Here is a 27,704-nt window from a genome sequence, read left to right on the forward strand (position 1 = left end):
TTCACTTTGCCCCACCCACCGAGCCGGTAGTTAATCCTAATAATAATGTTGGTATTTGTTAGGCGCTTATTCATTCATTCATTCATTCAATAGTATTTATTGAGCGCTTACTATGTGCAGAGCAATGTACTAAGCGCTTGGGATGAACAAGTTGGCAACAGATAGAGACAGTCCCTGCTTACTATGTGCAGAGCACTGCTTTAAGCGCTGGGGTAGATACAGGGTAATCAGGTTGTCCTACATGAGGCTCACAGTTAATCCCCATTTTACAGATGAGGTAACTGAGGCACAGAGAAGTCGTGACTTGCCCACAGTCACACAGCTGACAAGTGGCAGATATAACTACTTCTTTCCTACCGGGCTGGAGCATCAGGGGCAGGGGAAGAACTCCGCTTCCCCAGCTACAGGCAGGAGGCAATCTCTCCTCCCCACTCCCTGGAGCTGAGCCACTCCAAAATTTGGGGTGGGAGGCACCCCTCCCGCAGCCCGGACATTCGTTCCCAGCCGGGAAGTCACAGCCAACCGGACGCATGTCTGGCACCGGACCCGGGAGCTCTCCGAGCCCAGGGCGCGGGCCAGGCTAGGGGGAGGGGGACTTGATGGCTTGTGCTCCAGGTTGCCCTCCTGTCCACTTTCAATCTAGGCGGAGGCCAGATGCCCGGCTGGGCCCACGCCTACCGGCCCAAACCCAGGAGGGAAGTTCGGCCTTGCTTCTGGACCGTGGCTGGGGACAAGGGGGGTTGGCATAGTGGGGGCCGGGGGCCTAGCCGCCTCTGCCCTCTTGCCCCCCAGGAAGCCAGATGCAATGACACCACCATTACAGCCCCAACTTCAGACCTCCCACCAGCCCCCCCCAAAACCATTTTGGGCCAGGGTGGGAGGTGATCGGTCACTGAATACACCCTTCGATTTGGGGAATCTGGAGGGAGGGGCGGCGTGGTGGTCAGCAGGACCTGAGAGGGCAGACGCAGGCACTTGGTTTTCTTCACACTCAGAACCAGGTCCCCGACAAGCAAACGGCGAGGAGTCGGCTCTGAGTGTGGACACGGGTGCAGACACGTGACGCGGGTGTGAGGTAGCCACGTTGTTGGGGAGAGGGTGGGGAGGCCCGGAGCCAAAGGACAGCTAGACCGGGAGAGAGAGGGGCGAGCAGAGGGGTCAGAAAAAGGTACTGCTCTGCTTTATAGCCCACTGAGGGCAGGGAACGTGCCTACCAAGTCTGTTATATCGTACTCTCGTACAGTGCTCCGCACACAGCCCTCAGTAAATACGACGGATTGATTTATCAAATTGAAAAGGGGAAAGGTGATCCGGGACTCCCGCCACATGTGCAGGGCGAGACATTGCTCAGAAATGCTGAGCGCATCCACGGCACCCGGCAGAGGACAGGCCAGTGAGGACTCGGGAGGGAGGAGGACTCCGGATGGCGAGTCGGAAGCCAGAGGTCTGGCTCGTGTAGACAGTATCAGAGAGGCAGTCTCTCGTAAAGAAGGTGCTAAGAGAGGCAGGGATCATCTCTATAAACAGGCTGCAGGGGTTGTCTCTCTGCAGATGGGAGGCTGGAGATGAGAAGGCTTCTCTCTCTAGATCGGGTCAGAGGCGGAGGGTGACTTCTCTTGAGGACAGGGTGTTAGAGGAGGGAGGGAGCCATCTCAGTAGACAAGGCGTTGAGCAGAGGAGGAGGCCGTCTTTATCAAGAGGGAAAGGCGGGGGTTGTGTCTCTGCAGCCTGGGTGCTAGAGGTGGGAGGTCTTCTCTCCATAGACAGTGTCAGAGGCAGCAGGGGTGATATGTTCAGGGTGAAGGAAGGCAGGCTCCGCCTTGGTAGACAGAGTGTTGGTGGGGCTGGGCCATGTCTTTCTAGATTGGGCGATTGAGGTGAGGGTGGGTTTTCCTCTACAGTCGGGGTGCTAGAGGCAGGAGGGTTGTCTCACAGACGGGGTGATAGAGGAGGGAGGATTGTCTTTTATAGATGGGAATGGTAAAAGCGGGAGGGGTCGTCTCTCTTTAGACAGGGTGTCAGAGACACTCTCAGAGTGTGTAATAAAGGCCAGCATTCCAGTCAGATGGGCGGGGGGAGGGAGGAAGGGGAGGGTGGGGAGGATCTCCAAACATTAAGGGGTCAGACGGGGCCCACCGTCCTCACCATCTTCCTCGATTTCAGTCTGGTTTGGGGGAGTGGAGGGTAAGGCCCACGGCAACGTCCAAAACTGGTCCAGGCAACCGGTCAGTAGGCCCGCCTGGTCCTTTCCTCGCACCCAATCAGGGACTCTCTCTCTCCCAGACCACCCGTACAGACCCGAGTCTGGGCCACAGCCAGGCCCGGCCGCTGCTCCTTGCAGTCTCCATGGCCACGGCTGGGGCGGGAGGGGGACGGGTTGGCACAGCTGGTGGTCCGAGGGTCAGCCGAGCGTGCCCCCTCCCCGCCTCCGCGCCCCCTGCTCCCATGGAGACCCCGACTTGTGGGCCCATCTCACCTGGAGGCAGACCCACCCCTAGTATTTTAGGAAGGGCAGATACTCTTTCCTGGATGGGACACCTGGTCACTGCCACTGGGGGAGGAGTTGTCTGACAGCAGAAGTGCATGCCCAAACATGCCTGCGCCTGCCCAAAAGCATGCCCACGCACACTTACACACGCCTACGTCTCCACGCGCGCACACCCCCGGGAACAGAACAAGCGGCTTCGTCTCTGCCGTCAGGGCCAGGGGGCACCGGGCCCCGAGGCGGGGCAGATCACGCCAGCAGCCCCGCCCGGCGGAGCGTCCAGAGGCTGGGCCTCGAGCGGCTGCGCACCCGTGCGGCTGCCCACCCTGTAGTCGGTGTCCCCGGGGCCCGGGTTACATCCGCGCTCAGGCGAACCGCCGCGCGGGCCCCGGGCTCCTGCCTCGGGCTCTGGCCCCAGGGTGCAGCTGTCCAGCGCCGGCTGGGACCCCGGAGCTCCCCCGTCAATCCCCTGCAGCTTGTCTCCTGCCCCCGTGGGGGCAGCCAGGGACCCGGAGGGGACCGGGGAGTCTGGCACTAGATCCGCCGGCCCCACGCCGAGGGGGCGGGGGCCATGGCTGCTTCCAGATGCGGAGAAGTCCGAGTGGACGATGACCTCGGCCTCCACCTGGTTTCCGCCTGAAGGCGGCAAAAGCTTTTTCTTCCTTTCTCCCTGGCCAAGACAGAGGGCATGGGATTAGAGGGCACAGGGATACAGAATGCACAGGATTACAGAGGGCACAAGATTACAGCGGGCACAGGGTTATAGTGGGCACAGGATTACAAAGGATACAGGATTACAGAGGGGACGGGGTCACCAAAGGACCTCCTGCCACTGCCCACAGGCTCACTGTGGGCAGCGAATGTATCTTTTTATTTTTATATTGTACTCTCCCAAGCGCTTAGTATAGTGCTCTGCACACAGTAAGCACTCAATAAATATGATTGAACGAATGAATGAGAGGCCCAGACCCAAGACTGGGGCCTAATAGTCCCCTCTGCAGTTGTGCCAGGCCCACCTGGGCAGTGCCATCCCCAATCAATCTTTCCCCACGGCTTCTCAGTGAGCTGGGAAGAGACCACCCGGCCCCGGGTTGGGGTGGCGACAAAGCTCCTCAGGGGAGGGGCAGGGGTGAAGGTGCCAGGGCCAGGCAGGGGACGGAGGGGGAGGCTACTCACCCTCCCGGTTTCCGCCGAGTCAGACAGCGGGGCCGGGATCGCCACCGCCTGCGCCGTCCTTGTCAGGGGCAGCAATGCTCGGCTCCACGGCTGGGGAGCGATGCAGGTTTGCCCCTCCCCGGTCCGGCCCTCGGGGGTCCGCTCACTCCACGAGGCCTGGACGGGGTGAGGAGAGATGGAGGTGTGGAGCCAGGGTTGGGTATTTGTTTTAATGGTATTTGTCGGGCCTTTGATATGTGCCAGACACCGCACCAAGCACTGGGGTAGATACAAAATAAATGGGCTGGACACGTTAGTCCCCATTTTATGGATGAGGTGGCTGAGGACCAGAGCAGTGAAGTGACTTGCCCACAGCAGACAAGTGGCGGCACCTGGATTAGAACCCAGGTCCTCCTGATTCCCGGGCCTGTGCTCTATCCACTAGACCACACCGCTTCACAGGCTAGATCTGTCGGGGCGGGTGGGGAGGGGCGTGGGGCAGCCCAGGACTCAAAGCAGCAGGGACACGGTGGGGTCTGGGGGCCCAAAGCCAGAGAAGGAGCAGCCAGCTAATATGGGGCTAATATGGCTAATGGGGAGGGGGCTGAGGGGCTGATTGATTTACTAAATTCATTCACTCATTCAATCGTATTTACTGAGTGCTTACTCTGGGCAGAACACTGTACTAACCACTTGGACAGTACAATATAGCAATACAGACAGATAATCCCTTCCCACAACGGGCTCACAGTCTTGACTGGGGGAGACAGACATCAGTACAAGTAAACAGGCATCACTACAAATAAATAGAATTATTTACTATTTATTTATATTAATGTCTGTCTCCTCTCCTCCCCCCAGACTGTAAGCTAACTGTGGACAGGGAATGTGTCTGTTTACTGTTGTAGTTGACTCTCCCAAGCGCTTAGTACAGTGCTCTGCACATAATAAGCACTCAATAAATGGGAGTGAATAAATGAATGAATGAACTATGTATTAAGAGCTGGATTAAAAACAATGCAGACAAATCAGGCACAGGTACAGTCCCTCAAGCAACTCACGGTCTAAGAGGTAGAGAGACCAGGTTACAAATGGGGAAACAGACGAGGAGACAGGGGAGTTGGGACAGGGGAGACAGGAGAGAGAATGGGGAAGGGAGACAGGCAGAAGACAGGGGAGAGGGAATAGGAGAGGGGCCGGAGAGATGGGAGAGGGGGCGGGGGAGAAGGGATAGGAGAGAAAGGAGAGGGGATGGCATAGACGAGATGGGAGAGGGGACAGGGAAGACAGGAGAAGGGCCAAAAGACAGTGGAGGGGATAGGGGAGAGGGGAGAGGTGCCAGGAGGTGGCCAAGTAGCAGGCCGGGCCCCCAAGAGTAGAGGGCAGTGGCCCAGTCCAGGATGAGGGACTTGGGCCAATTGGCCCCAGAAGAAGGCTCTCGCTCTGACGGCACATGACGCTGAAGTTTGCTTAAGGATCACTACTTCGGGGGCAAAGTTCCCTTCGGGGCCAGGGCCGGGAACGGGGCCACGCTCGCCCGCTCGGGCCCCCAACGTAGGGATCCGGGCTGCGGTGGCCAGATTCTAGTCCCTCGCTCCAGGAGGTCTGGCCTGTAGGAGGGGGGATGATAGGGGCTCTGCTGGACAACCCCCAACTCCCTGGTTCCTGAAACTCCCACCAGTGGGACAAGGAGAGGGGCTAGGGTGGTCAGCCTAGGGGTCAACGGATCCAAATCAGTCCTCCAACTCACGGGGCTGACCAGAGCAAACACTGACCGCTCCCTCTCCCCCACAGAGCCCTGCCCAGCCTTAAGTCCAGCTGGATCCAGCTGGGTCCAAGCCAGACCTCGGGGTGAGGGACCTGTCCCGCCCGTGACCTGGCAACCGGAGGGTGGATATGAGTCGAACAGTCAGTTGTATTTATTGAACCCATCCTGTGTGCTGTACTAAGCACTTGGGAGAGTACAACACAACAGACACACTCCCTGTCCAGAATGAGTTTGCAATCCAGAGGACAATCTGACTGACTTGGCCGGCCCATGGGCTACTAGTACTTGTGTCCTGGAGGATGCCCAAGGTCACGCAGACTTGAGGGAAGCAGTATTTATGCCTGGTTGCAAGATGGCGCCTCAACCACCCTTCATAGGCTGAGCCTGGTCTAACCAAATACCAGATCTGGAAGAAGGGGCTGGACAGGGTCACTCTTGGGTTCCCCCAGCAACCGGCAGGTCCCGGGTGTCCATCTGGGGTGGCCATTTATCTAACTTCAGAATGGACAGTGTGGGCTTCGGCTGGCCCGTCCCCCAGACATGTATTTATGCCGCCGTTTTTATTCTCTGGGAAAAAGCCGTGTTTCCTAGAGCACGGGCTTGGAAGTCAGAACGCTCGGGCAAGTCACTTCACCACTTCTCTGTGCCTCAGTTTTCTCATCTGTAAAATAGGGATTCAATACTCGTTCTCCCTCCGAATTACACTGTGAGCCCCATGTGGGGCACGATAATCTAGTACCTACCCCGGCATACTGTTCAGTGCCTGGCATCAGCACTTTACAAACACCATAATTATCATTATCATCGGTACTTGCCTTCTTTCTGCTCTGGCCTCTGTCGCCAAGGTCTATGGCTCGGAAGCGGCCCCCGCGTTCACGGGGACCATAGCTCTGGAGCAATGAGGTGTCCATCCCCTTGATTCTATTTATCGTCATTAAGTTGTCTTGTTTTTGTCTGTCTGTCTCCCCCAGTAAGACTGTGAGCCCATCGACGGGCAGGGATGGTCTCTATCTGTTGCCCAATTGTCCATTCCAAGTGTTTAGTACAGTGCTCTGCACATAGTAAGCGCTCAATTAAATACTATGGAATGAATGAAGGAAGGAGGTCGGGTTCCCCCCACCTCCCCGTAAAACCCACTCAGGTTTTGGAACTTGAGCAAAGAACCCCGTGGCGGGCGGGGGACCTTGAAAGGTGCTTTCGGGATATCGCCGGCTGTTTGCCCAGAGACGGAGGAGGGCAAAGGGGAGTCTAGAATTCTCCGACGCCAATCAGCGCCACCCGAGACCGTCCAGAGTCCACCGGGAGGGCTGACCGTCCCAGAGAAGGGTCCGGACCTGGTGCTATCTGCTCTCCACCCCTCCTCTCCAGGGCAGCTCGGTGGGGGGCGGGGGGGGCAGGGGAGGGAGAAGAGGGAGGAGATGGGGAGAGAAGAGTGGGCTTGAGTGGACAAGGGGTGGACAGGGCCAACGGCGAAGCCACGTGCTCCGCTGAAGCCCTCTGCTGTCCGCTTGGGGAATCGGCCACGGCTCTGGGGGAGACGGGTGCCGCAGGTCGGGGGGCTCCCCTCGGGGACCACCCACACCCCGTTCCTCAGCAACCCACTGCCGGACAGGTCTGGATCAGACCAGGCGGGGAGTGGGAGGTGGAAGGAGAGGGATAGAGCACGGGCCTGAGAATCAGAAGGATCTGGATTCTAAACCCTGTTCTGCCACATGATAAATTTAGCGCTCACTGTGTGCCAAGCACCGTACTGAGCGCCGGGGTGGATACAAGCAAATCCGGTTGGACACAGTCCCTGTCCCACGGGGGGCTCCCAGACCTGATCCCCATTTTCCAGGTGAGGTAACTGAGGCCCAGAGAAGTGAAGTGGATGACCACGGGTGGGCACCCACTCTGGGTCTCCCAAGCGCTTAGTACAGTAGTCTGCATAGTAAGCACTCAATAAATGCGACTGACTGACCAATACAGTATCCAAGAGTCCTGGACCCCGGCCCCGTCCCCTAAGCCAGGCCAGCACAGGGCCCTCAGGGTGGCCTCAGATTCTCCCCAACAGGGCAGGGCAGGGATAGGGCAGGGCCAGAGGTTTGGAACTCAGGATGGCCACTGGAGATCGGTTGGCCCTGAAACCACATGCCCCCAAAGCTCTTCCTCTGCCAGGTCGGGCTCAAACTGCGGCTCACTGGGTCGGACAAGCAGGCTCTAGAAGCAGCAGGGTAGCCGGGCCTAGGGACCAGAGGCCTCCCTGAAGCTCGAGGCACTGGGGACTCAAGGGGGCTCCAGGAGGCACTAACCCGGGGCTTCCAAGAGACCCCAGCATCCCCAGGGCAGCGCTCCGGGCCGACCCACCCCCCACTCTCCGAGCGCCAACAAGGAAGAGAGGTCATTCTGGGAAATACCTTTTTCTTGGCGAGCAAGCCGGGGCCACGACTCCTGGGGGTCTCTAGCAGATCTGCCGGGGCGCGCGGAGGCATGAGGGTCTCCAGCTCGTAGGCATCAGAGAAGGTGTCGGGGGCAGGGGGGCCTGGACGGGCCTGGGAGAAGCCTGTCCTCCCTGCAGGAGCAGCCAGATGATGTTGCCCTTCCCTGCAAGGAGAGACTTTACAGTGATGCTCTTTTTTTTGGTGGGAAGGTGGGTGTAGAACCTGGGACACCCCCCCGCCCCAGACTCAGTTTCTCCCATCGCTTCTCTTCTGAGGGAGTGAGCCATTCCGGGACATGAGCATTTGGTACCGGCGGCTGCTGGGACTGCAGTTCCCATCTCAGACCAGGACCCCGGGCCCAGGTTGGGGACCGTCGACCCTCGTGGGGCTCCGAGAGTACCTGCTGAGAATCGAGGCCCGAACGTCCCGCTGCAGGGGAATTCCTGGGTGGCAGGCAGCCGGCCCCTCCCCCCGGGCCCTGGCTCCCCGCCACTCCCAGCCTCCAGGCCCACCTGTGCCAGCTGCTGCGGAAGCTGGCACACATGCAGAAGAGGGTGCACAGCAGGCCCAGGCAGACGCCCACGATGATCCCGGTCACCGAGTGGATGTCCAGGATGTCTGGCAGGAGGAAAAGAGGAGAGTTCCAGTCGGATGTGCTCCTGGGGAGCCCGAGGGCCTCTGGACCAAGTCCTGGCCGGAATACAGAGCGGGAAGGGAGGGGGTTGGAGGCGAGGAGGAGGATGTGGGCAAGGGGAAGGGAAATGCCTGGAAGCTGGCAGTTGGGAGGGGAGAGGTGGCGACTGTAACAAGCCTTAGCAGTGGGGAGCAGAGCCAGAAAGCCACCCGCCCAGCTCCCTCCTGCCTCGACCCTCACACTTCCGGAGCCTCCCACGTGTGACCCGTGGCCCCTGCCGCCAGCCCCCCGGGCCCGGCACCTGGCAGCGTCTCCGGCAACGTGTGCACATCCTTCACGCTGGAGAACGGCCCCGGCCCCACCACCGTCCGCGAGCCCATCTTGAAGAAATACCTGGTGTCGCTCTCCAGCCCGGGCACCTCTGCGCTCAGCAGGGTCCCTGAGGCCGGGTAGGGAAGGAGAAGCTGTCAGCTGCGGGCCGGTGGAGGGGGACCGCGGGACAGTTGGGGTGGGGTGTGATCTCAGCTCCCGGGGGTCCCGAGCCACCCTTCGTGGCCTGATGGTCATCCAGCCCTAGTCCTCGCTCCCAATCAACGGAAAGCCACGGAGCAGGGGACTGAAGGAGGTTTGGACATCTCCGGTGAACGAGAGAGCCTGGGTGGCCAGGCCTAATGTAGGCCTTGGAATGGAAGGTCAATAGGGAGTGATAATAATAATAATAATTGTGGTATTTGTTGGACATCTACTATGTGCCAGATGTTGACTAAGCACTGCAAGCCAATCCGGTTGGTTGGATGCAGTCCCTGTCCCACACAGGGCTCACATCCCCATTTTACAGTTGAGGGAATTGAGGCACAGGGAAGTGAAGTGACTTGCCCAAGGCCACACAACGGACAAGTGGCGGAGCCGGGATTAGAACCCGGGTCCTTCTGACTCCCAGGCCCGGACTCCATCCACTTGGCCATGTTGCTTCTCAAGTAGGCCTGGACCAGTCACCCCTGCAGGCTGGGGGAGGGCAGATGGGGGAGAGGGAACAGGTCAGCACTTAGAACAACGCTTGACATTTAAGTAAGCGCTTAACAAATACCATTAAAAAAAATCTAAGGGCTTTTGCTTTTCCCTCTGGGCCCCCCCCCTACCTCAACCACTCCCCAAACCTGGCCCGCCCTCCAGTTCCCTTTGCCCTGTGACGTCCCCTCTGCCCCTTCTCCATCTTGTCCTGTGTGGAGGTCCACCCTCTATCCTAAGACCCAGACCCTGTTCCCGAGGTGCAGCTGAGTTTCACGGTTGGGACGGGAGGAGATGGGGGGGGGAGGCGGTTGGGGAAGGGGCGGCCCCCGGCCCGGCCGCCGCACCCACCCTCCCTGGTGAGTAGCGTCCAGGCGGTGTCGGGCTGTGAGCGGTTAGCGCTGTAGAGGATCAGGTACTCCACGATGACACCGTTGGGCTCGGCCGGCGGGCACCAGCGGGCCCGCACCACAAACGGGTTCAGGGGGCGGAGCCGCAGGTCAGACGGGGGCGAGGACGGCCCTGGGAGGAGGGTCAGTCAGCTGGGGGGTCGGTGACCTGGGAGGGCCCGTGGGGGTGGGGTTCAGGCTCCAGGTCGGCCACTTACTGTCCGGCAGCGTGGACCGCTCCACCGCGCTCCCGAACGGGCCGTCCACCCCGACGCCGTGGGACTGCACCGCAAACTGGTACTTGGTGAAAGGCTTCAGTCCGCCGATGAGGACCGTCTCGCCCGAGCTGCCGGACACCGGCCGGCCCACGGTCAGGAATGGCCCCGGCCCCCGGCCAGCCTGGGATCGGGGACAGCCCCGGCCCTGGACTGGCCGGCCCACAGTCCAGAACGGCCCCCGTCCCAGACACCGGCCGGCCCGTGGTCAGGAACGGCCCCGGCCCTAGATATGAGCCAGCCCGCGGTCATGAACGGCCCCGGTCCCGGACATCGGCTGGCCCAAGGTCAAGAACAGCCTTGGGCCTGGCCACTAGCCAGCCCGCAGTCCAGAACGGCCCCAACCCCGGACACCGGCCGGCCCGCGGTCAGGAACACCCCTGGCCCAGGGCAGCCGGCTCCCTCGGTCCCCACAAGCCCTAGCCGAAGCCCCATCCCGGGGCGGCCGGCAGGGGCCACCGGACCAGAGGACCCCGGAGGAGCCGGACCAGCCGTCAGGCCCCGTGGCAGCTGAGTGGGGGTCGCAGTCGGCACCTCCGCTCCATGACCCCCCAACGAGTCCAGCCCAACTCAGGACCACCAGAGCTTGGGCCTGACGGATGGGCCGAGGGGATCCCCGCCCCTTCTGCCCCCTTGGGTTCGGCTTTCCTGCCGACTCCCCCGCGGATGACCTGTCCCCCGCCCGGGACCCCACCTGGGGTAGTAGGTGACCAGGGAGGCGTTCTTGAGCCCCCAGGGGCTGAACCGTACGGTGTAGCTGACGATCTGAACCGCACTGAAGTCCGGCTTCTTCCAGCGCAGCCAGATGGACGTGGAGCTGTTGGACTCGGCCTGGACGTGGGCAGGGGGCTCGGGAGGCCCCTTCCGCCCAGGCGTCGCTGGGATGGAGAGACGGAAAGTTGGGAGCTGGGGGTGGGGCCCGGTCAGGGGACGGGCAGGGGCCCGGATGGGTCGGGGCCATCCGGCCAAAGGGCAGAGACCACTCCCCGAGGCCAACCAGGGGGTCGTTCTGGTCCTGGGGTCCCTTCCCTCTGACACGCCCAACCACAGCCTCGCAAACCAGCTCGTGTCCAGGGCTAAGGGCAAGCAGGGAGGCGGGTCTAAGAGGCTGCAGGTCTGAGGGAAACAAAAGAAATCAGGCAGCGGGCCTAAAAGACATTTAAACGATCAGTCTCTCCTGCCCCTTTTTCGCTGGGCTCCACTGAGGATCTTAACTGGGAGGAAAGGGGCGTGAGTGGGACACGGGCGGAGGGCTCATGGCCCTCTGTCCGGTGACCGGTCCTCCCTCCCGACCCTGGTCAGTCGCTCCCAGGGGACTAAGCGCTGAGACGCCCTGCCCGCCGACCCCCGCCCTCTCTCTCACACAAGCACACACATACACACTCACTCTCAAGACCCGCACCCACATACACGCGCCCCCCACCCCGGGGGCCTACCAGCCACGGCCACGGGCTCCCTCTCGGTCTTGCCCTTCCACACGGCAGCGTAGCCGTCCTCGTGCTTGTTGAACGCCACGAGCTTCACCTCGTACAGCCGGCCGGGGGCTGGGGGAGACGCCGGGGCGGGGGAGGGTGGTCGCTGAGCCCGGTCCGTCCCGCCCTCACCCTACCTGCGGGGCCCCGCCCTCCAACTCCTCACCTAGCCTCGTCAACTCATACTGCTTCACCTTCTTCTTGAGGCGGATGGGCCCCACGTCCCAGGCCTCGCTCTCGTGGCCCAGCGGGGACCGCTCCCCGCCGGCCACCGCCTCCGGGCTGACCTCCCGCGAGTACAGTTTGTAGCCGGAGATCTGGGCCTGGTTGGGGGGCGGCTGCCACGTCACCACCAGGGACTCCACCTTGGCTCGGACCCTCAGCTCCGTCGGGGCGAGGGGGACTGGGCCCGGGGGGAGGTGGCCCATCAGGGAGAGAAGTCGGTCGAGGGGTCAGAGAAGTGAATAATGATAATTGTGGCAAGTTAAGTGCTTACTGCGTTCCAGACACTGTACTAAGCGCTGGGGTAGATACAGGCAAATTAGGTTGGACACAGTCCCAGTCCCACATGGGGCTCACAGTCTCAAACCCCAATTTACATATGAGGCAACTGAGGCCCAGAGAAGTGAAGTGTCATGCCCAAGTAGTGAAGTTGGGATTAGAACCCAGGTCCCTTCTGACCCCCAGGCCCAGGCTCTCTCCACTAGGCCACGCTGCTTCTCCGTCAGAGGCTGTTCCCCCGCGGGTGCCCACGCCCGGCCTCCACGGGTGCCCGCGCCCGCGGGCTACCCTACCGTGGGTCAGGTTACCCCCGTCGGGGGTCCGATGCTGGGTCCATTCGGACGGGACCCCGTAGCCGGCGCTGGTCCCGGCCGCGATGCGAACCCGGTAGGCTTTGCCAGGGAGCAGCGAGGACAGGGTGAGCTGGGTCTGGTTGGCGGAGACCTCGGCGGACAACAGCTGATCAGCTGGGGTGTAGGTGGAGGGGAGGGAGGGTGAGGGGAAGCCCGCGGTCAGCCCCCGCCGGGTCCCGCGCAGCGGGCAGAGACCGGGCCGGAGCCCAGGGAGGTGCTTTGGGCGCCTCAATCTCGTCTACCTCGCCGCCGACCTCTTGCCCACGTCCTGCCTCTGGCCTGGAACGTCCTCCCCTCCTCATATCTGACAGACGACCACTCTCCCCCTCTTCAATCCTTTATTGAAGGCACATCTCCTCCCAGGGGCCTTCCCTGACTAAGCCCTCATTTCCTCTTCTCTCACTCCCTGCTGTATCACCCCGACTTGCTTCCTTTATTCATCCCCCTTCCCAGCCCCCCATCATTAACGTCCATATCTTTCATTTATTTATTTCTGTTAATGTCTGTCTTCCTCTCTAGGCTTTAAGCTCACTGTGGGCGGGGAATGTGTTCGTTTATTGTTAACAGTATCCTCTCCCAAGTGCTTAGTACAGTGCCCTACACACTGTAGGTACTCAATAAATACAATTGCCCGACTGCCTGTTCTTGGGGACGGCTCTTGCCAGAGGCTCAGCCCGCACTGACCGTCTCTCAGAGGGCCGTAATTGATCTTGTACTTGTTGACCTGTCCGTGGCTCAGCTCCGGAGGCAGGGGCAGCCACGAGGCCCTGATGTCCGTGGGGGTCGTGCTGGAGAGAGACAGCTGAGGGGCGGCACTGGGGACTGGCACGGGAATAGAGAGCTGGAGTCCGGCTCCTTCCCACCAGAACTCCAGGGGGGACCCGGGGGTCCCTGGGCTGGGAGGCGGGTTGGCGGGTGGGCTCGGAGCTTGCTGGGGTCAACAAGGGGGTTCAGGGCCAGGTACGGTGGGGCAGAGCTGCTGGTGGCCTTCCGAGTTTTATAGGCTCCCCTAGCCCTGTGCCCCCACCGGTGGGTGCCGACTTTGGGTGGAAAGGCAAACTCTGGAGGGGCGAGGGAGTTCAAGGGGTGTACCCTTCCACCCCCATGGAGAGCGGGGGAAGATTTGCAGGGCAGGGACAGACCAATTGGGGCAGGGGTAGGCCCAGGCCCACGGAGGCCCGGGCAGGGGCAGAACTACAGGGCCAAGGCAGGGACAGGTCCATGGGGCTCGGGGGCAGGTCCGAGGGGGCAGGGGCAAAACTAACAGGGCTGGGGGGGAAAGGCAGGCCTGTGGAGGCCGGGGGCCAAGGTCGAACCACAGGGGCTGGGGGCCGGCCCGCGGGGGTCCATACCACCGTCCAGCGTGCGCGCGGTGATGGTGGCCGAGGCCCGGCTGGCTCCCAGCCTGGAGTAGGCGACCACGTAGAAGGTGTAGCTGGTGGCGGGATCCAGGTCTCTCAGGGTCAGCTCCGTGGTGTCGTTGTTCACCGCGAACTGATACTCCATGTTGTCACTGCCTGAGGAGCCAGGACGCTCAGCCCAAGCCCTCCCCGGACACCAGCCCCCCACCATCTTCTTGCCCAGCGGGTCCCGGACACTCCCCCAACTGTCTTCGGGGCCGACTGGGCCCTCTTGGGGGTGGGGTCACCCTGTCCAACCCCCTGCCTCCAGGCCCAACGGGCGGGATCTCCCCTGGCAGGAGCGTGACACCTAATCAGATCAATCAGTAGGATGGATTGACAACCTATTCCGAGCAAAGAGAACTGTACGCAGGACTTGGGAGTGCCCAGACGAGTTAGCACACGTGATCTCTGCCCTTCTGGCCAGGACTTTATGGGCTAGCAGAACTTTCTGTCCCCCAGTTTCGGGGTCTAACAGGAAGGCTGTCCTTGCGTCTTCCCTAAATTCTTTCTGCTTCTCACTGGAAACATTTTTACTCAGCCAGAGTAGAGGCTCCATCCCCGTCCCCCGGCCCTTCAAAGGTTCAAACACCTCAATTCGGCCTCTCCTCAGCCTTTTCTGCTGTACCGCACTGTCCCATTCATTCATTCACTCATTCAATTGTCTTTACTGAGTGAGTGCTTACTATGTGCAGAGCACTGTACTAAGCGCTTGGGCGAGTGTGATTCCTCAATAGTTCAGGGCTCTTCCCAACTCTTCGATGCCAACAAGCAACGCTTCTGTAATGACTGACTTCATATCAACTGACTCCAGTGTCGTCTCCCGAGCCCTTAGTACAGTGGCCTGCCCAAAGGGGACTCTGGGTTCCTCGAGGGCAGGGATCGTATGGACTGACTCTAGTGTCCCGAGTGCTTAGAACAGTGCTCTGCACACAGTGGACTGCAGGGGCCTTGAGGGCAGAGGTTATGCCTCTTAGTTCTAGGGCGAGCTCCCGGATGCTCAGTACAGCGCTGAGGATGTAGGTGGTGCTTACTCAATGTGACTGGTGGACCTGGGGTTTGACCTGAGCCCTTAGAGGAGGGATGGGGTCGTTATTATTATTATTATCGCTGTTAGTGGTAGAAGTTGTGGTACGGTCTTTGTTAAACACTTTCTAGGTATCGAGCGCTGAGGGAGATACGAGTTAATCGGGTCAGACACGGTCCCTGAGCCACCTGGGGCTCACAGTCTAAGGGGTAAGGAGAACAGGTATGGAATCCCCATTTCACAGCAGAGGAAACTGAGGCCCGTAGAAGTGAAGTGACTCGCCCAAGGTCACACAACAGGCAACTGACAGGGCTGGGATTAGAACCAGGTGTCTCTGACTCCCAGGCCGGTGATCTCCCCACTAGGCCACGCTGTTCTTCTGGTCCCGGCTCCCTGACCGGGCCCTGGGTCCTCCACGCCCCCCCCCCCCGAAACCCCAACCTTACCCCCCAGGGGTCCGGGCCTGCCCCCCGGCCCGGCCCGGGGCGTACCCAGAGCCTTCTGGTAGTGCAGGGAGAAGCCGATGAGCTGCTGGCTGTGGAGTTGCGGGCGCTCCCAGGACACCAGGACGGCAGTGCTGGACAGGGGCAGGGCGGCCAGCCGCGTGGGGGCGCCGGGCAGACCCTCCCTCACGACGACCGCCAGCCGGGCCGTGGCGCAGGCCGAGCCCAGCCCGTTCTCGGCCACGCACTGGTAGTAGCCGGCGTCGGCCAGCCCGATCTGGGTGATGACCAGGCTGCCGCCGCCCCCGTGGCCGCCGCCGCCCTGGGCCCGGACCCTCCCGCCGGGCCGCAGAGGCCGCCCGTTGTGCAGCCAGCGCACCGCTGGACGCGGCTCCCCCTCCGCCCGGCACGCCAGGCGCGCGGTGCCGGCCCGGCTCCGGGACACCGACTCCGGGGCCTGAGAGATGACCGGAGGCGCTGCAAGACCAAGGACGCGCTCGCTGGCTGGACCAAACCCCAGGGGCCTCCCCGGCTCCAGACGGCCATGCTGGGCTTCTTTCTTTTTTTTCTAATGGCATTTGTTACGTGTTTACTATGTGCCGGGCACTTTTCTACCGCTGGGTCTTATTAATAATAATAATCATCATGGTATTATAATTGTAATAGTAAAATATGATGGCGTATAATACTAATATAGTCATTATAATCATTTTTGTGGTATAGCGCTTTCTATATGCCAGACACTCTTCTAAACCCTGGGCTCTGTTATTATTGTTAATAATTATAATAATAATTAACATTTGTTAAGCACTTACCATGCGCCAGGCACTGTTCTAAGCGCTGGGCACTGTTAATAATAATAATAATAATAATAATAAAAATGATGATGATGATGATTATAATTGTGGTACTGGTTAAGCACTTATTGTGTGCCAGGCACTGTTTTAAGCACTGGGCACAATATAATTAACAATAATAATAATAATAATAATAATTGTGCTATTGGATAAGCACCCACTATATTCCAGGCACTGTTCTAAGCGCTGGGATAGTTACAAGATAATCAGATTGAACAGAGTCCCTATCTCACGTGGGGCTGACATTCTTAATCCCCACTTTACAGATGAGGTAACTGAGGCCCAGAGAAGTGCAGTGACTTGGCCAAAGTCACACAACAAAGAAGTGACCGAGCTGAGACTAGAAGCTAGATCCTCTGACTTCCATGCCCGAGCCCTCTCCAATAGGCCAAACCGCTTCTCTATGGGGTTGGCTCCACATTCACTGGTTGCCAAGCACTGTGCTAGGTGGCGGGGTAGGCGCAGGATAATCGGATCGGACCCAGCCCCTTACCCACAGGGCGGGCAGATATTTCATCCTCATTTCACGGAGGAGAAAACTGAGGCCCAGAGAGGTGAAGTGACTCACCCAAGGTCACACACCGGCCCGTGACAGAGTCGAGACTAGAGTACGGGGTCTCCCACCTCCCAGTCTCGAGATCCTTCCTCTAGGCCGTGAGGCCTTCTCATCTCTGACCTCCTTGGCCCACAGCCCTCCCCCCACAGCCCTCCCCCGGGGAAGCCGGAGCATGTCATCGGCCGCCCCCACCCCCGCCTTCCCCATCCTCCCCATCCCTTCCGGCCCCCGCCCCGGCCGCTCCGGACCCGCACCCAGGACCCGCAGCTGGGCGGCGGCCGTCACGAAGCGCCGCGTCTGCGGCTTGTTGGCGCGGCAGACGTAGGTGCCGGCGTGGTGGGGCTGGGCGCGGGCGATCAGCAGGTTGGTGCGGCCCAGCACGACTACGTCGGTGGAGATGGGCTTCCCGTCTGCGGGTGCCGGAACGACGGGGAGCAGAGGTCAGAGGTCAACGGGAGGAGGGGGAAGGGCCTGCGCTCATCCCCCCCCAACGCCCCCGCGCACACGGGGCTACCGGTCCTCCAGCCACACTGCGGCCTCAGCACGGGCCCTGGGGGGGCTCGGCTCTATGTGGGGGGCTGAGAGGGGGCAGGGGCGGAGGCGGCAGGGGGTGTGGTCCTCGGGGGGCAGCAGGAAGGCCCCTCACCCTTGCCACACTCCCAGTGGGGCACAAGGCTCCGGGTAGCTCCGGGGCACGGCGGGCCTCTGCTCCCCCGGGCTCCGGCCCCGCTCCGCACCTCTAGACCTTGGGACCACCTCCACCCCCTGCGAAGCCCTCCCTCTGCATCCCAGACTCGGGGCCCCCCAGTCCAGCGTCGGCCACCCCCCATCCCCACGCTCACCCTGGCGAATCCAGGATACGAAGGGCGGGGGGTCGGCGGCCGCCATGCACTCCAGGACCACGCTCTCTCCGGCGACCACGGTGGTGTTCTCGGGGGTGGCCACGATGGCCACGTCCCGAGCGGTGAGGGCCGGAGACCCTGGGGTCGCAGTGCAGATGGTTAGGGAAACTGAGGCGCCGGACCAGGCCCCTCCCTAGCACCCTGGGCCTCAAGCACCATTAACACCAGGCAGGGGGCACAGATGGGGGTGGGACAAGTGCATAAATCCTCCAGTTCTTCCCCACCCTCACCTCTCTGTATTTATTGAGCGCCTACTACAGAGGACTGTACTTATGGCTTGGGAGCGTTACCCAGTTTACGCTCTAAAGGAAGAAGGGAGGAGTGCTTAAATCGCAAATAACCATATGCATACTGGTTTTTTTTATAGTTTTTAAGTCCCCTCTAGACTGTAAACTTGCTGTGGGCAGGGAATGTGTCCCGTTCACTGTTATACTGTAGTCTCCCAAGCGCTTAGAACAGTGCTCTGCACACAGTAAGCACTCAATAGATACGACTGAATGAATGAATGCTTATTCTGGGCCGGGCCCTGTACTAAGAACTGGGGTGGATACAAGGACATTGGGTTGGAAACAGTCCCTTTCCCACATAAGGCTCACAGTCTTGATCCCCATTATAGAGATGAGGGAACGGAGGCCCAGGGAAGTGAAGTGACTTGCCCAAGGTCACTCAGCAGAAAAGTGGTGGAGCTGGGATTAGAACCCAGATCCTCTGGCTCCTGGGCCCGTGCTCTATCCACCAGACCATTCTGCTTCTACTCTTTCTCCCCACCTCCGTCCCCGTCCTCCAGCAGCTCAAGGTGAGGGGCGTGTTCCCTTGCCAAGTGGAGCAGATTAGATTATAAATCTAATTATAGTATTAGAATATTATTAATCATTATATTATAATTCTAATTATCTATTTTGATGCTATTGATGCCTGTCCACTTGTTTTGTTTTGCTGTCTCCCCCATTTAGACTGTGAGCCCGTTGTTGGGTATGGATTGTCTCTATTTGTTGCCAAATTGTACTTTCCAAGTGCTTAGTAGAGTGCTCTGCACACAGTAAGTGCTCAATAAATACAATTGAATGGATGTATGAATCAGTAGTCGCCCCCAAGTTCCTCCCCAGAGCAGGGCGCAAGGGAGAGGCTGCTTCTCTGCCCATCGGAGGGCAGCTCGTAGCTCGCAGCCAGCGGTGCCGGAGGATAGCGAGCGGCCTGGATGTGGGGGGCCCCGGGGACCCCGAGCCCCACGCCCAGCCCCCCGGCAGCCCCTGACCTGTCCGGACGCTGAGGACGGCCCCGTGGCTGTGGCGCGTGTGGGCGGCGTTGGTGGCCACACAGCGATAGGTGCCCGCGTCCCGCTCCTGCACGTCCACAATCTGCAGGACGCCACCGGGGAGGGCGGTCAGCCTGGAGGGGGAGGAGGAGACGCATGGCTGCACGCGCGTGTGCATGCATGGGGATCGTGTGCGATCGTGTAAGAGCTAGAGACCGCCCCCCACCCGCCCCGGCTCCCCCTCCTCCCACCCGTCCACCTGCCCGGCCTCGGACTCTGTGGGGCAGGACCGGGCGAGTTGGGAGAGGATGCATCCTGGGGGTGTCAGTCTCCCTCCCGACCCGCCTGCCCCACGTGAACCCATCTGCCGATGGGCAACGGCCAGAGCGGACGACCCCGGCGGTCGTGGATGGCAGAGCCGTCGCTCCGGCCCGCTCCTCGGTCCCGCCCTCCGCCCGGCGGCGACGACCCCAGGTGCAGGTGCTGACGGTGGGGACGCTGACCGTTCACTGTCTTGGAATTAGCTCCCGCAGCAGGTGAACGCTCAGGCTGCCCACAGCCCACCACCTCTGCCAGCCACTCCCATGCAGACCCTCACCCCACACTGCTGCCCCACACTGGCGCCCACCCGGCCTGGTGTCCGCCTCCGCCCACTCAGTTTCCAGCGCTCCGCAGCCCGGGGAGTCAGGATGACCTGCGTCACATCCCAGCCCACAGTCACCCCAAACTGGGAGGGGGAGAAGACAGAGGAGGAGGGGTCTGCCCGGCTGTGACCTTCTCCCCGACCCTGAGGGCGGGGCTGGGGGGAGGGCGTGATTCTGGACTCCCTCGAGAAGAGGACACTCAGGACGCCGGGCCGGACACTGGCCTGGCAGACACTTTCTGGGTCTTTCCAGCCTGAGGTGGGGAGAGGGTGGGACGGGCCGGGGGCGCTCACCGTGACTCCTGGGGCAGGGCCCGCTGGTCCTTCTCCCAGACGATGGCCGGAGCCGGCCACCCCGAGATGCGGCACTCAAAGCGGGCCGTCTCTCGGAGCCCCACCACCTGCGGCTCCGGCTGGCGGGAGAACTGAGAGAGCGCTGCGGGGTGCGGGGAGGGGGAGAGGAATGGAGGAGGGGGAGCACCGGAGAAGACAGAAGGGGAGGCACAGAAGGCATCGTGATCCAGTGCTGACCTCTGTCGTCACCTCTGCTCTCGACCCTCAGGACCCGGGGCTCCCACGCCACCCCCCAAGACCTCCCCAGCCTTCCCGCGCGGCCCAGGAAGATCACTCACTGGAGACCCTCACGACCACGGTCTGGCTGGCCACGGCTCCCAGGGGGCTCTGGGTCAGGCAGGAGTAGCTTCCCTCGCCCGAGGAGGCCTGCCCCGGGGCGGGGGCGACCACGAGGAGAGATCCGTCCGGAAGCAGGCGGGACCGGTCCGTCTCGGCCAGCGGGGCCCCGTCCCGGAGCCAGGTGACGTTGCCCGGGAGCTGGCCGGGGGTCGGGCCGCAGCCCAGGACCACCCACTGGCCCGGGAGCAGGGTGACGGGGCCGGGGCCGGGACGGGGCCCGCAACTCAGTTCCACGGAAGGCTGGGGCGGAGATTCCCCTGGACGGAGAGACGAGAGACAGAGAGATGGCCGGCCACTCGGGGGGACAACATGTCCAAAACAGAACTCCCCGTCTTCCGACCCAAACACCGTCCTCCTCCTCCTGGCTTTCTCATCACCTTCCACAGGAAGCAGGATGGCCCAGTGGATCGAGCCCAGGCCTGGGAGTCAGAAGGACCTGGGTGCTAATCTCGGCTCTGCCACATTTCTGTCGTGTGACCTTAGGCAAATCACAACTTCTCTGTGCCTCAGTTCCCTCATCTGTCAAATGGGAATTAAGACTGTGAGCCCCATGTGAGACAGGGACTGTTGACCAACCTGATTAATTTATATCTACTCCAGTGCTTAGAACAGTGTCTGGCACACAGTAAGCCCTTAACAAGTACCCTAATTATTATTATTGCCCGCAACGGCACCGTTCTTCCCGTCTCACGAGCCCGTAACCTTGACATTATCCTCGACTCATGTCTCTCATTCGACCCACGTATTCCATCTGTCACCAAATCCTGCCGGTTTCCACCTTCACAACATTGCTAAAATCTGCCTCCCTCTCCATCCAAACTGTTAACCCATTAATGAAAGCACTTATCCTATCCTGCCTTGATTACCACATCAGCCTCCTTGTTGACCTCTCTGCCTGTCTCTCCCCTCTCCAGGCCATACTTCACTCTGCTGCCCAGATCATTTTTCTATAGAAACGTCCAGTCTGTTTCCTCAAGAACCTCCAGTGGTTGCCCATCCACCCCTGCATCCAACAGAGACTCTTCGCCATCGGCTTTAAAGCACTCAATCTCCTTGTCCCCTCCTACCTCGCCTCGCTGCTCTCCTACCCCAACCCAGCCTGCACACTTTGCTTTTCTAATGCCAACCTATTCACTGTACCTCTATCCGATCTTTCTGGCCGCCGGACCCCTAGTCCACGTCCTGTCTCTGGCCTGGAACGCCCTCCCTCTTCATATCTAACAAACACTCCCCACCTTCAAAGCCTTATTAAAAGCACATCTCCTCCAAGAGGTCTTCTTCGACTAAGCCTTCCCTTCCTCTTCTCCCACTCCCTTCTGCCTTTCCCTTGCGCTTTGATTTGCGCCCTTTACTTACCTCTTCCCTCAGCTCCATAGCACTTATGTACTTATCCATCATTTATTTATATGAATGCCTCTCTCCCCCTCTAGACTGGACGCTGACTCAGGACAGGGAATGTGTCTACCAACTCTACTGTACTGTACACTCCCAAGGGCTTAGTACAGTGCTCTGCACATGGTAAGGGCTCAATAAATACAATTGATTAATTGATTAACCTCCAAAGGGTGCCCAACCACCTTTGCATCAAACAAAAACTCCTTGCCATCAGCTTTCGAGTGCTCAATTACCTTGCCCCCTCCTACCTTACACCTCTGCCTTCCTAGTACATCCCAACCCGGCCACTTCACTCCTCTAATGCCAACCTACTCACTGCATCTCGATCTCGTTTATCTCGCCCCCGACCTCTCGCCCACATCCTTCCTCAGGCCTGGAACATCCTCCCTCCTCATATCCGACAGACAGTGACTCTCCCCCACTTCAAAGCCTTATTGAAGGCCCATCTCCTCTAAGAGGCCTTCCCTGACTAAGCCCTCCTTTCCTCTTCTCCCACTCCCTTCTGCATCCTTTAAGCATTTTAACCTTTATCCCATCCTCAGCCCCACAGCAATTAGGTTAATAGGCTTATATTCTGTCGCTTTCCTCTCTGTAATTTATTTTAATTTTGATCTCCCCAACTGGATTGTTATGTCCTTGAGGGCAGGAAACGTGCCTTTTGTCTGTTTCTCTCTTTTCCTTACGGTATTTGTTAAGCACTCACTATGTCCCAGGTACTGTACTAAGCGCTGGGATAGATACAAGCTAAGCAAGTTGGGCATAGTCCATGTCCCACATGGGGCTCACAGTCTTAATCCTCTCTTTACAGATGAAGAATCTGATGCCCAGAGGAGTGAAGTGACCTGCCCAAGACCACCCAACAGACAAGTGATGGAGCCAGGATTAGAACCCAGGTCCTTCTGACGCCCAGGCCTGTGCAGCCTCCACTAGGCCACACTGCTTCTCATGAGACTGCAAGTTCAGCGTAGGCAGGGAATGTGATTACCAACTCTCTTGTACTGTACTTTCCCAAGCTCTCAGCTCAGTGCTCTGCACACAGCAAGTGCTCAGTAAATACCATCGACGGATTGATTGATTGGGAGGGTAAAAGGGAGGATGGGAGGGAGAGGGTCGGCCTTGTCCACCTAGTAAAGGAGGTCAGTCTCCAGGGTCAACGAAGAGGCCGACTCTGCCCTTAGTCTGACCAGGCACACTCTGTATTCCCCGCCTTGTATCTTGCCCCCGACCCCCACCCTGGGACCCTGCAGAAATGACCTTACTGCCGGGTCAGAGCGGCCTGGAGACCTTGTTCAAATCCTGACCACGTTCCCGCCCCCCACACTCCTCTACACAGCCATTCCCACACAAAAACTTGCAGTCACATTCCCAAATTGCAAGCAGGCACACAAATATACCCCTTCACAATCACACTGCTAGAAGCACATATGCACACACACACACATCTGTGACATCACACTCCTGGATGTGTACACACACATCCCGCCCGCACAGTCATACTCCCAAATGCACTCACACAGATACACACACATTCACACCATTCATTCATTCAATCGTATCTATTGAGAGCTTACTATGTGCAGAGCACCGTACTAAGCGCTTGGAATGTACAATTCGGCACCAGATAGAGACCATCCCTGCCCAACAGCGGGCTCACAGTCTAAACGGAGACAACAAAAGGTTGGGAAAGGGAGGGAGACTGAGGAAGTGTGAGAGAGAGGGAGTGAGCTTGAGGAGGGGTGGGGGAGAGAGAGAGGAGGCTTGAAGGGCTGGTGGAGGGGGAAGGAGGTGAGGAGGAGAGGGAGGGGGTCCGAGGAGGGTCTGGGGAGGGGAAAGGAGATGAGGGAAGGGAAAGCAGGAGGCCTGCAGGGCTGGTGGAGGGCAAAAGAGGTGGCGGGGGAGAGAGGAAGGGGACTCGAGGAGGGCTGGTAGAGGGGAGGAAGGGGGGTAGGGGGAGAGGAGGAGGACATCTGGGCCTTGAGCCCAAGGCTTTCCTCTATCTGGCTGCTCTCAAGGCAATGTGCTTGGATGCAGAGGAGGTCGGCCCCCAGCTCTCCAAGATGGCCCTCCCCACCTCCCCAGGACCCTCCAGCGGCCGCCTCCTGGACATAAACCCCGACTCTGAAATGCCAGCCTGGAAGCCTGGTCCAGCCAGGGACGGGCACCACGATGGGAGCAGTTGGAGAGGAAGGAGAGAAAGAGAGTGAGAGAGAAAGAGAGAGCGAGAGGGAGGGGACGGGGGAGGAGGTGGTTGGGGGCGGGGGGGAGCCGCAGCTGTCAGAGATGTCAGAGTCCAGGCCAAGGCTGAGGTGGCGGCAAACCAGAGCCCACGACCAATCTCGTTTGGTTTCTGAATATTCATGGCCAGCAGATGCCCAGATTTATTTACCCCTCCCCCATGTCCCCTCTACAAAATGGAAATCCGGGGGGAAGAGGGGGGAAGGAGCTGAGGGTTGCCCACGTGACCTGCCCCCACACCTCCCACCCCCACCCAGGCCAGCCCTACCCACAGCCGGGGGCCCAGCCGGGGCCCCAGCCGGGGGCCCAGCCGGGGGCCCAGCCGGACAGCTCTCTGTCTCCCAGACTCTCAGATCTCTAGGGTGGGACCCCTTAGGGCCACGCCGGACCACAGACCCCAGACACTACCTGCTTTCTCCTCGACCTCTGGAGTGGAGACAGGTGGAGAATTCTCCCCCCCAATCCCCTCAATCAATTGATCCAACTCAGGTTGGAGAGCCAAAGTCTCCCAGGGCCCACAGCCTGTGTTTGTGGTGTAAAAACCTCAGTTGCTCTGAATTTTAATTTACTTTGGGAATAGTAGCAGGGGGAGCGGGGAGGAGGGGGCACCGGGCACCCGATTCTTCCTTCTCCCCCAGTTCCCCTCCTTTCTCCCCTTCAAAGGGAACCTAAGATTCCATGATGGATTATGGACTTAACCAGGCTTAAAGAAGGCAGCCCACAATCTGGGGTTTGCTGCGGTTCCCAGTGGGGTAGAAAATGACAGAAAAACGAATGTCCCGATGCCAGCCGTCAAATGTAGTTCTCTGAGATGCACAGGTGAGAGATCCTTCATGTATTTTCTTTTACGGTATTTGTTAATCGCTTACTACGTACTAGGCACTGTTAGATACAAAGTAATCAGGTTGCACATATTCATTCATTCAATCACATTTATTGAGCGCTTACTGTGTGCAGAGCACTGTACTAAGTGTTTGGAAAGTACAATTCAGCAACAGAGACAAAAGTCTCAACAGAAACATAGTCCACGTCCCACATAGGGCGCACAGTCTTCGTCCCCATTTTGCAGATGAGCTAACTGAGGCCCCGAGAAGTTACGGAACTTGCCCAAGGTCACATAGCAGACTAGGAAAGGATCCAGGATTAGAACCCAGGTCCTTCTGACTCCCAGACCTGTGCTCTATCCACTAGACCACCCCGCTTCTCAGCTTTCCACTTTCCCTCCCTCACTCCTGACACTTCTCTGGGTCCTAGTTTCCAGGTCCGGGCTCTATCGATACACCATGCTGCTTCCAGTTTCAGGGCCCTCAGGGGGTGAATGGCCCCAGAGCTGTTTATCCAGGGGTGCCCAGAGGCTGGCCGGATGCGGGGAGTGGTCGGCCCCTGGCTCCCCCGGACTTCCCAGGGCTCCCCCGGCCCTCAGCCCTGAAGCTAGGGCCAGAGGACACTGCCGGGGTTCTTGCTCAGTCACTGCCCGAGCCCCCTCCTCCTCCCAACCCCCGACGCCCGGCACCCCCAAGCCACAAGGACATCCCGGGACCCTTCCTCTTCACGCTCCCCCGCCCCATCCCCTGCCAGAGACCAGGGAGAGCTTTTCGGACTGGACACGGTTTCTGCCGGGGGCAGGTGAATGGAAACTGGGGAGCAGAGCTGAGCCTCAACTTATCTGAATTGGAGAGGGCAGGAGGGGGGTAGATCGGACCATGTCCCGGCCTACTTACAGGCTGTGCGCCCCAGGTGGGACATGGACGATGTCCAACCCGATTAACTTGTACCTACCCAACACGTAGAACGGTGCTTGGCAAATAGTAAGCACTAACAAATACCACTGCTATCTTGTTAATCCAACACTTACTACTACTGGATCATCCTCTTCGGTGATCTCCCTGCCTCCAGTCCCTAATACACTCTGCTGCCCGGATTGTTTTTCTACAAAAACGTTCAGTCCATGTCTCCCCTCGCCTAAAGAACGTCCGGCGGTGGCCCATCCACCTCCGCATCAAACAGAAAGTCCTTACCATCGGCTTTAAGGCAGTCAGTCACCTTGCCCTCTCACACCTCACCTTGCTACTCTCCTACTCCAACCCGGACCACGCACTTCATTCCTCTAATGCCAACTTACTCACTGTATCTCCATCTCACCTACTCACCGCCGACCTCTTACCCACGTCCTACCTCTGGTCCGGAACGCCCCCCCCCCCCCATATCCGACGATGACTCTCCCTCCCCTTCAAAGTCTTATTGAAGGCCCACCTCCTCCAAGAGGCCTTCCCTGACTAAGCCCCACTTCTCCTCATCTCCCACTCCCTGCTGCGTCGTCGCCCTTTCTCCCTTTGTTCTTCCCCCCTCCCAGCCCCACAGCACCGATGTGCATATCTGTCATTTGTGGATTTATATTAATGTCTATCCCACCCCCTAGACTGTAAACTCACTGTGGGCAGGGAGCGTGTCTGTTATATTGTACTGGTGTCCTCTCCCAAGCGCTTAATACAGTACTCTGCACACAGTAAGCACTCAATCAATACGGCCGAATGAATGAACGAATGGGGAGAGGGGAAAACAAAGCTAGCTGCCTGTCCCAGTCCCAGCTCCTCCCCTTCCCAAATCCAACCCCATCAAAACAAACACCCTCATCCACTACCACCATTCATTCATTCGATCGCATTTATCGAGCGCTTACTATGGGCAGAACACTGGACTAAACGCGTGGGAAGTACAATACAGCGATAAAGAGCGACAATCCCTGCCCTCAGAGGGCTTACAGGCTCCCACTCACCCACGGTCACGGTCCCCACAGATTCTCCCCCTCAGGACCCCCACACAAACCAGGCAAAGGCCGGCAGAGGCCCCGCTGGGCTCCCGGGGCCGAGCTCTGGCCGACGCCAAGGAGCGCCCACCGTTAATGCCAGCCGGCTCGCCGGGCTGGGGTCCATCGCTCGCCCCTCCCCTGCCCCCGGGCCCTCCCCAGCACGGCTGCCCCATCACCAAAGAGGGGTCGGGGAGATGACCCCCGGCCCCGGTGCTGCCCACCCGGGACAGGAGGCAGAGCAACTCCAGGCCAGCTGGACAGCGGAGACCCACTGGGGAGGCGTGGGGACCCAGGCATCGGGGCTGGGACCTCCCTTGGGCCTGGGTGGCCCTCGCCCCCAGTTTCCCCACCCCTGCCCACCCCCAACAGGGGCACCGCCCGTCCCCAATACAACAGGCCTCTCCCTGACCACGGTGCCACACATGGGCACCCTCTCCTCCCTCTGGGCTACACACCCACACACCCATGCATCCTTCTAGACTGTGAGCCCGCCGTCGGGCGGGGACTGTGTCCGTTTGTTGCTGAATTGGACCACCCCGGCGCTCAGTCCAGTGCTCTGCACGCACTGGACGCTCGGTAAATCCGACGGGATGAATTCGATCTCTAAGAATCCGTCCACCAAAAGGCACAGACAGAATCCCACGCGCTGTCGGGGTTGAGGCTTATGGTCGAGGGGCACAATTTCTAAGGGAGTTCGGCGACGTGCACCCGTGCACCCGACCGCCGGGCTTGACGCCCCCGCCCCCGGAGGTCACGCAGAGACAGACAGAGACAGGCAGACGGAGAGAGACACGGACGGAGACCCCAGTAGAGAGACATACCTCGTAGGGCGAGGAGGCAGAGGGCGAGGGACAAGGCGCGGAGGCCGCCGCCGGCCGGTCCTGGCGCCATGGGGAAGAAGGAGCCCCCTCCCCTTCCCCTTCCCCGCCTCGGCCGCGTTCAGATGGGGGTCCGGGGTCGCCGCATCGCCATCTTGGGCGACCACTGCCGAGACGACTGAGCCCCCGGCCCCGCACCGGCCCCGCACCG

At 59.8% G+C, this 27,704-nt stretch overlaps 1 protein-coding gene across 4 annotated transcripts; it reads right to left on the reverse strand.

Moving 5' to 3' along the window:
• Nucleotides 1-280: 280 nt before the first annotated feature.
• Nucleotides 281-27,704, reverse strand: IGDCC4 (immunoglobulin superfamily DCC subclass member 4). 4 transcript variants are annotated; one of them, XM_029066087.1, is made up of 20 exons: nt 27,497-27,704; nt 20,176-20,493; nt 19,838-19,979; nt 18,901-19,034; nt 17,586-17,723; nt 16,998-17,153; nt 15,379-15,807; nt 13,813-13,977; nt 13,145-13,282; nt 12,401-12,574; nt 11,773-12,009; nt 11,571-11,678; nt 10,829-11,012; nt 10,078-10,205; nt 9,822-9,992; nt 8,764-8,901; nt 8,341-8,446; nt 7,805-7,991; nt 3,662-3,817; nt 281-3,155 (listed from the first exon to the last, which is right to left on the reverse strand). In XM_029066087.1, the coding sequence occupies exons 1-20, from the start codon at nt 27,564-27,566 to the stop codon at nt 2,697-2,699; spliced, it is 3,738 nt and encodes a 1,245-aa protein (XP_028921920.1). In that variant the 5' UTR covers nt 27,567-27,704; the 3' UTR covers nt 281-2,696. The 4 variants fall into 4 exon arrangements, with proteins under 4 accessions (XP_028921920.1, XP_028921921.1, XP_028921924.1 ...); XM_029066088.1 differs by lacking the exon at nt 9,822-9,992; XM_029066091.1 differs by lacking the exons at nt 15,379-15,807; nt 16,998-17,153.

The sequence above is a fragment of the Ornithorhynchus anatinus genome, chromosome 5 (assembly GCF_004115215.2).
Source record: "Ornithorhynchus anatinus isolate Pmale09 chromosome 5, mOrnAna1.pri.v4, whole genome shotgun sequence".
Lineage (NCBI taxonomy): Eukaryota > Metazoa > Chordata > Mammalia > Monotremata > Ornithorhynchidae > Ornithorhynchus > Ornithorhynchus anatinus.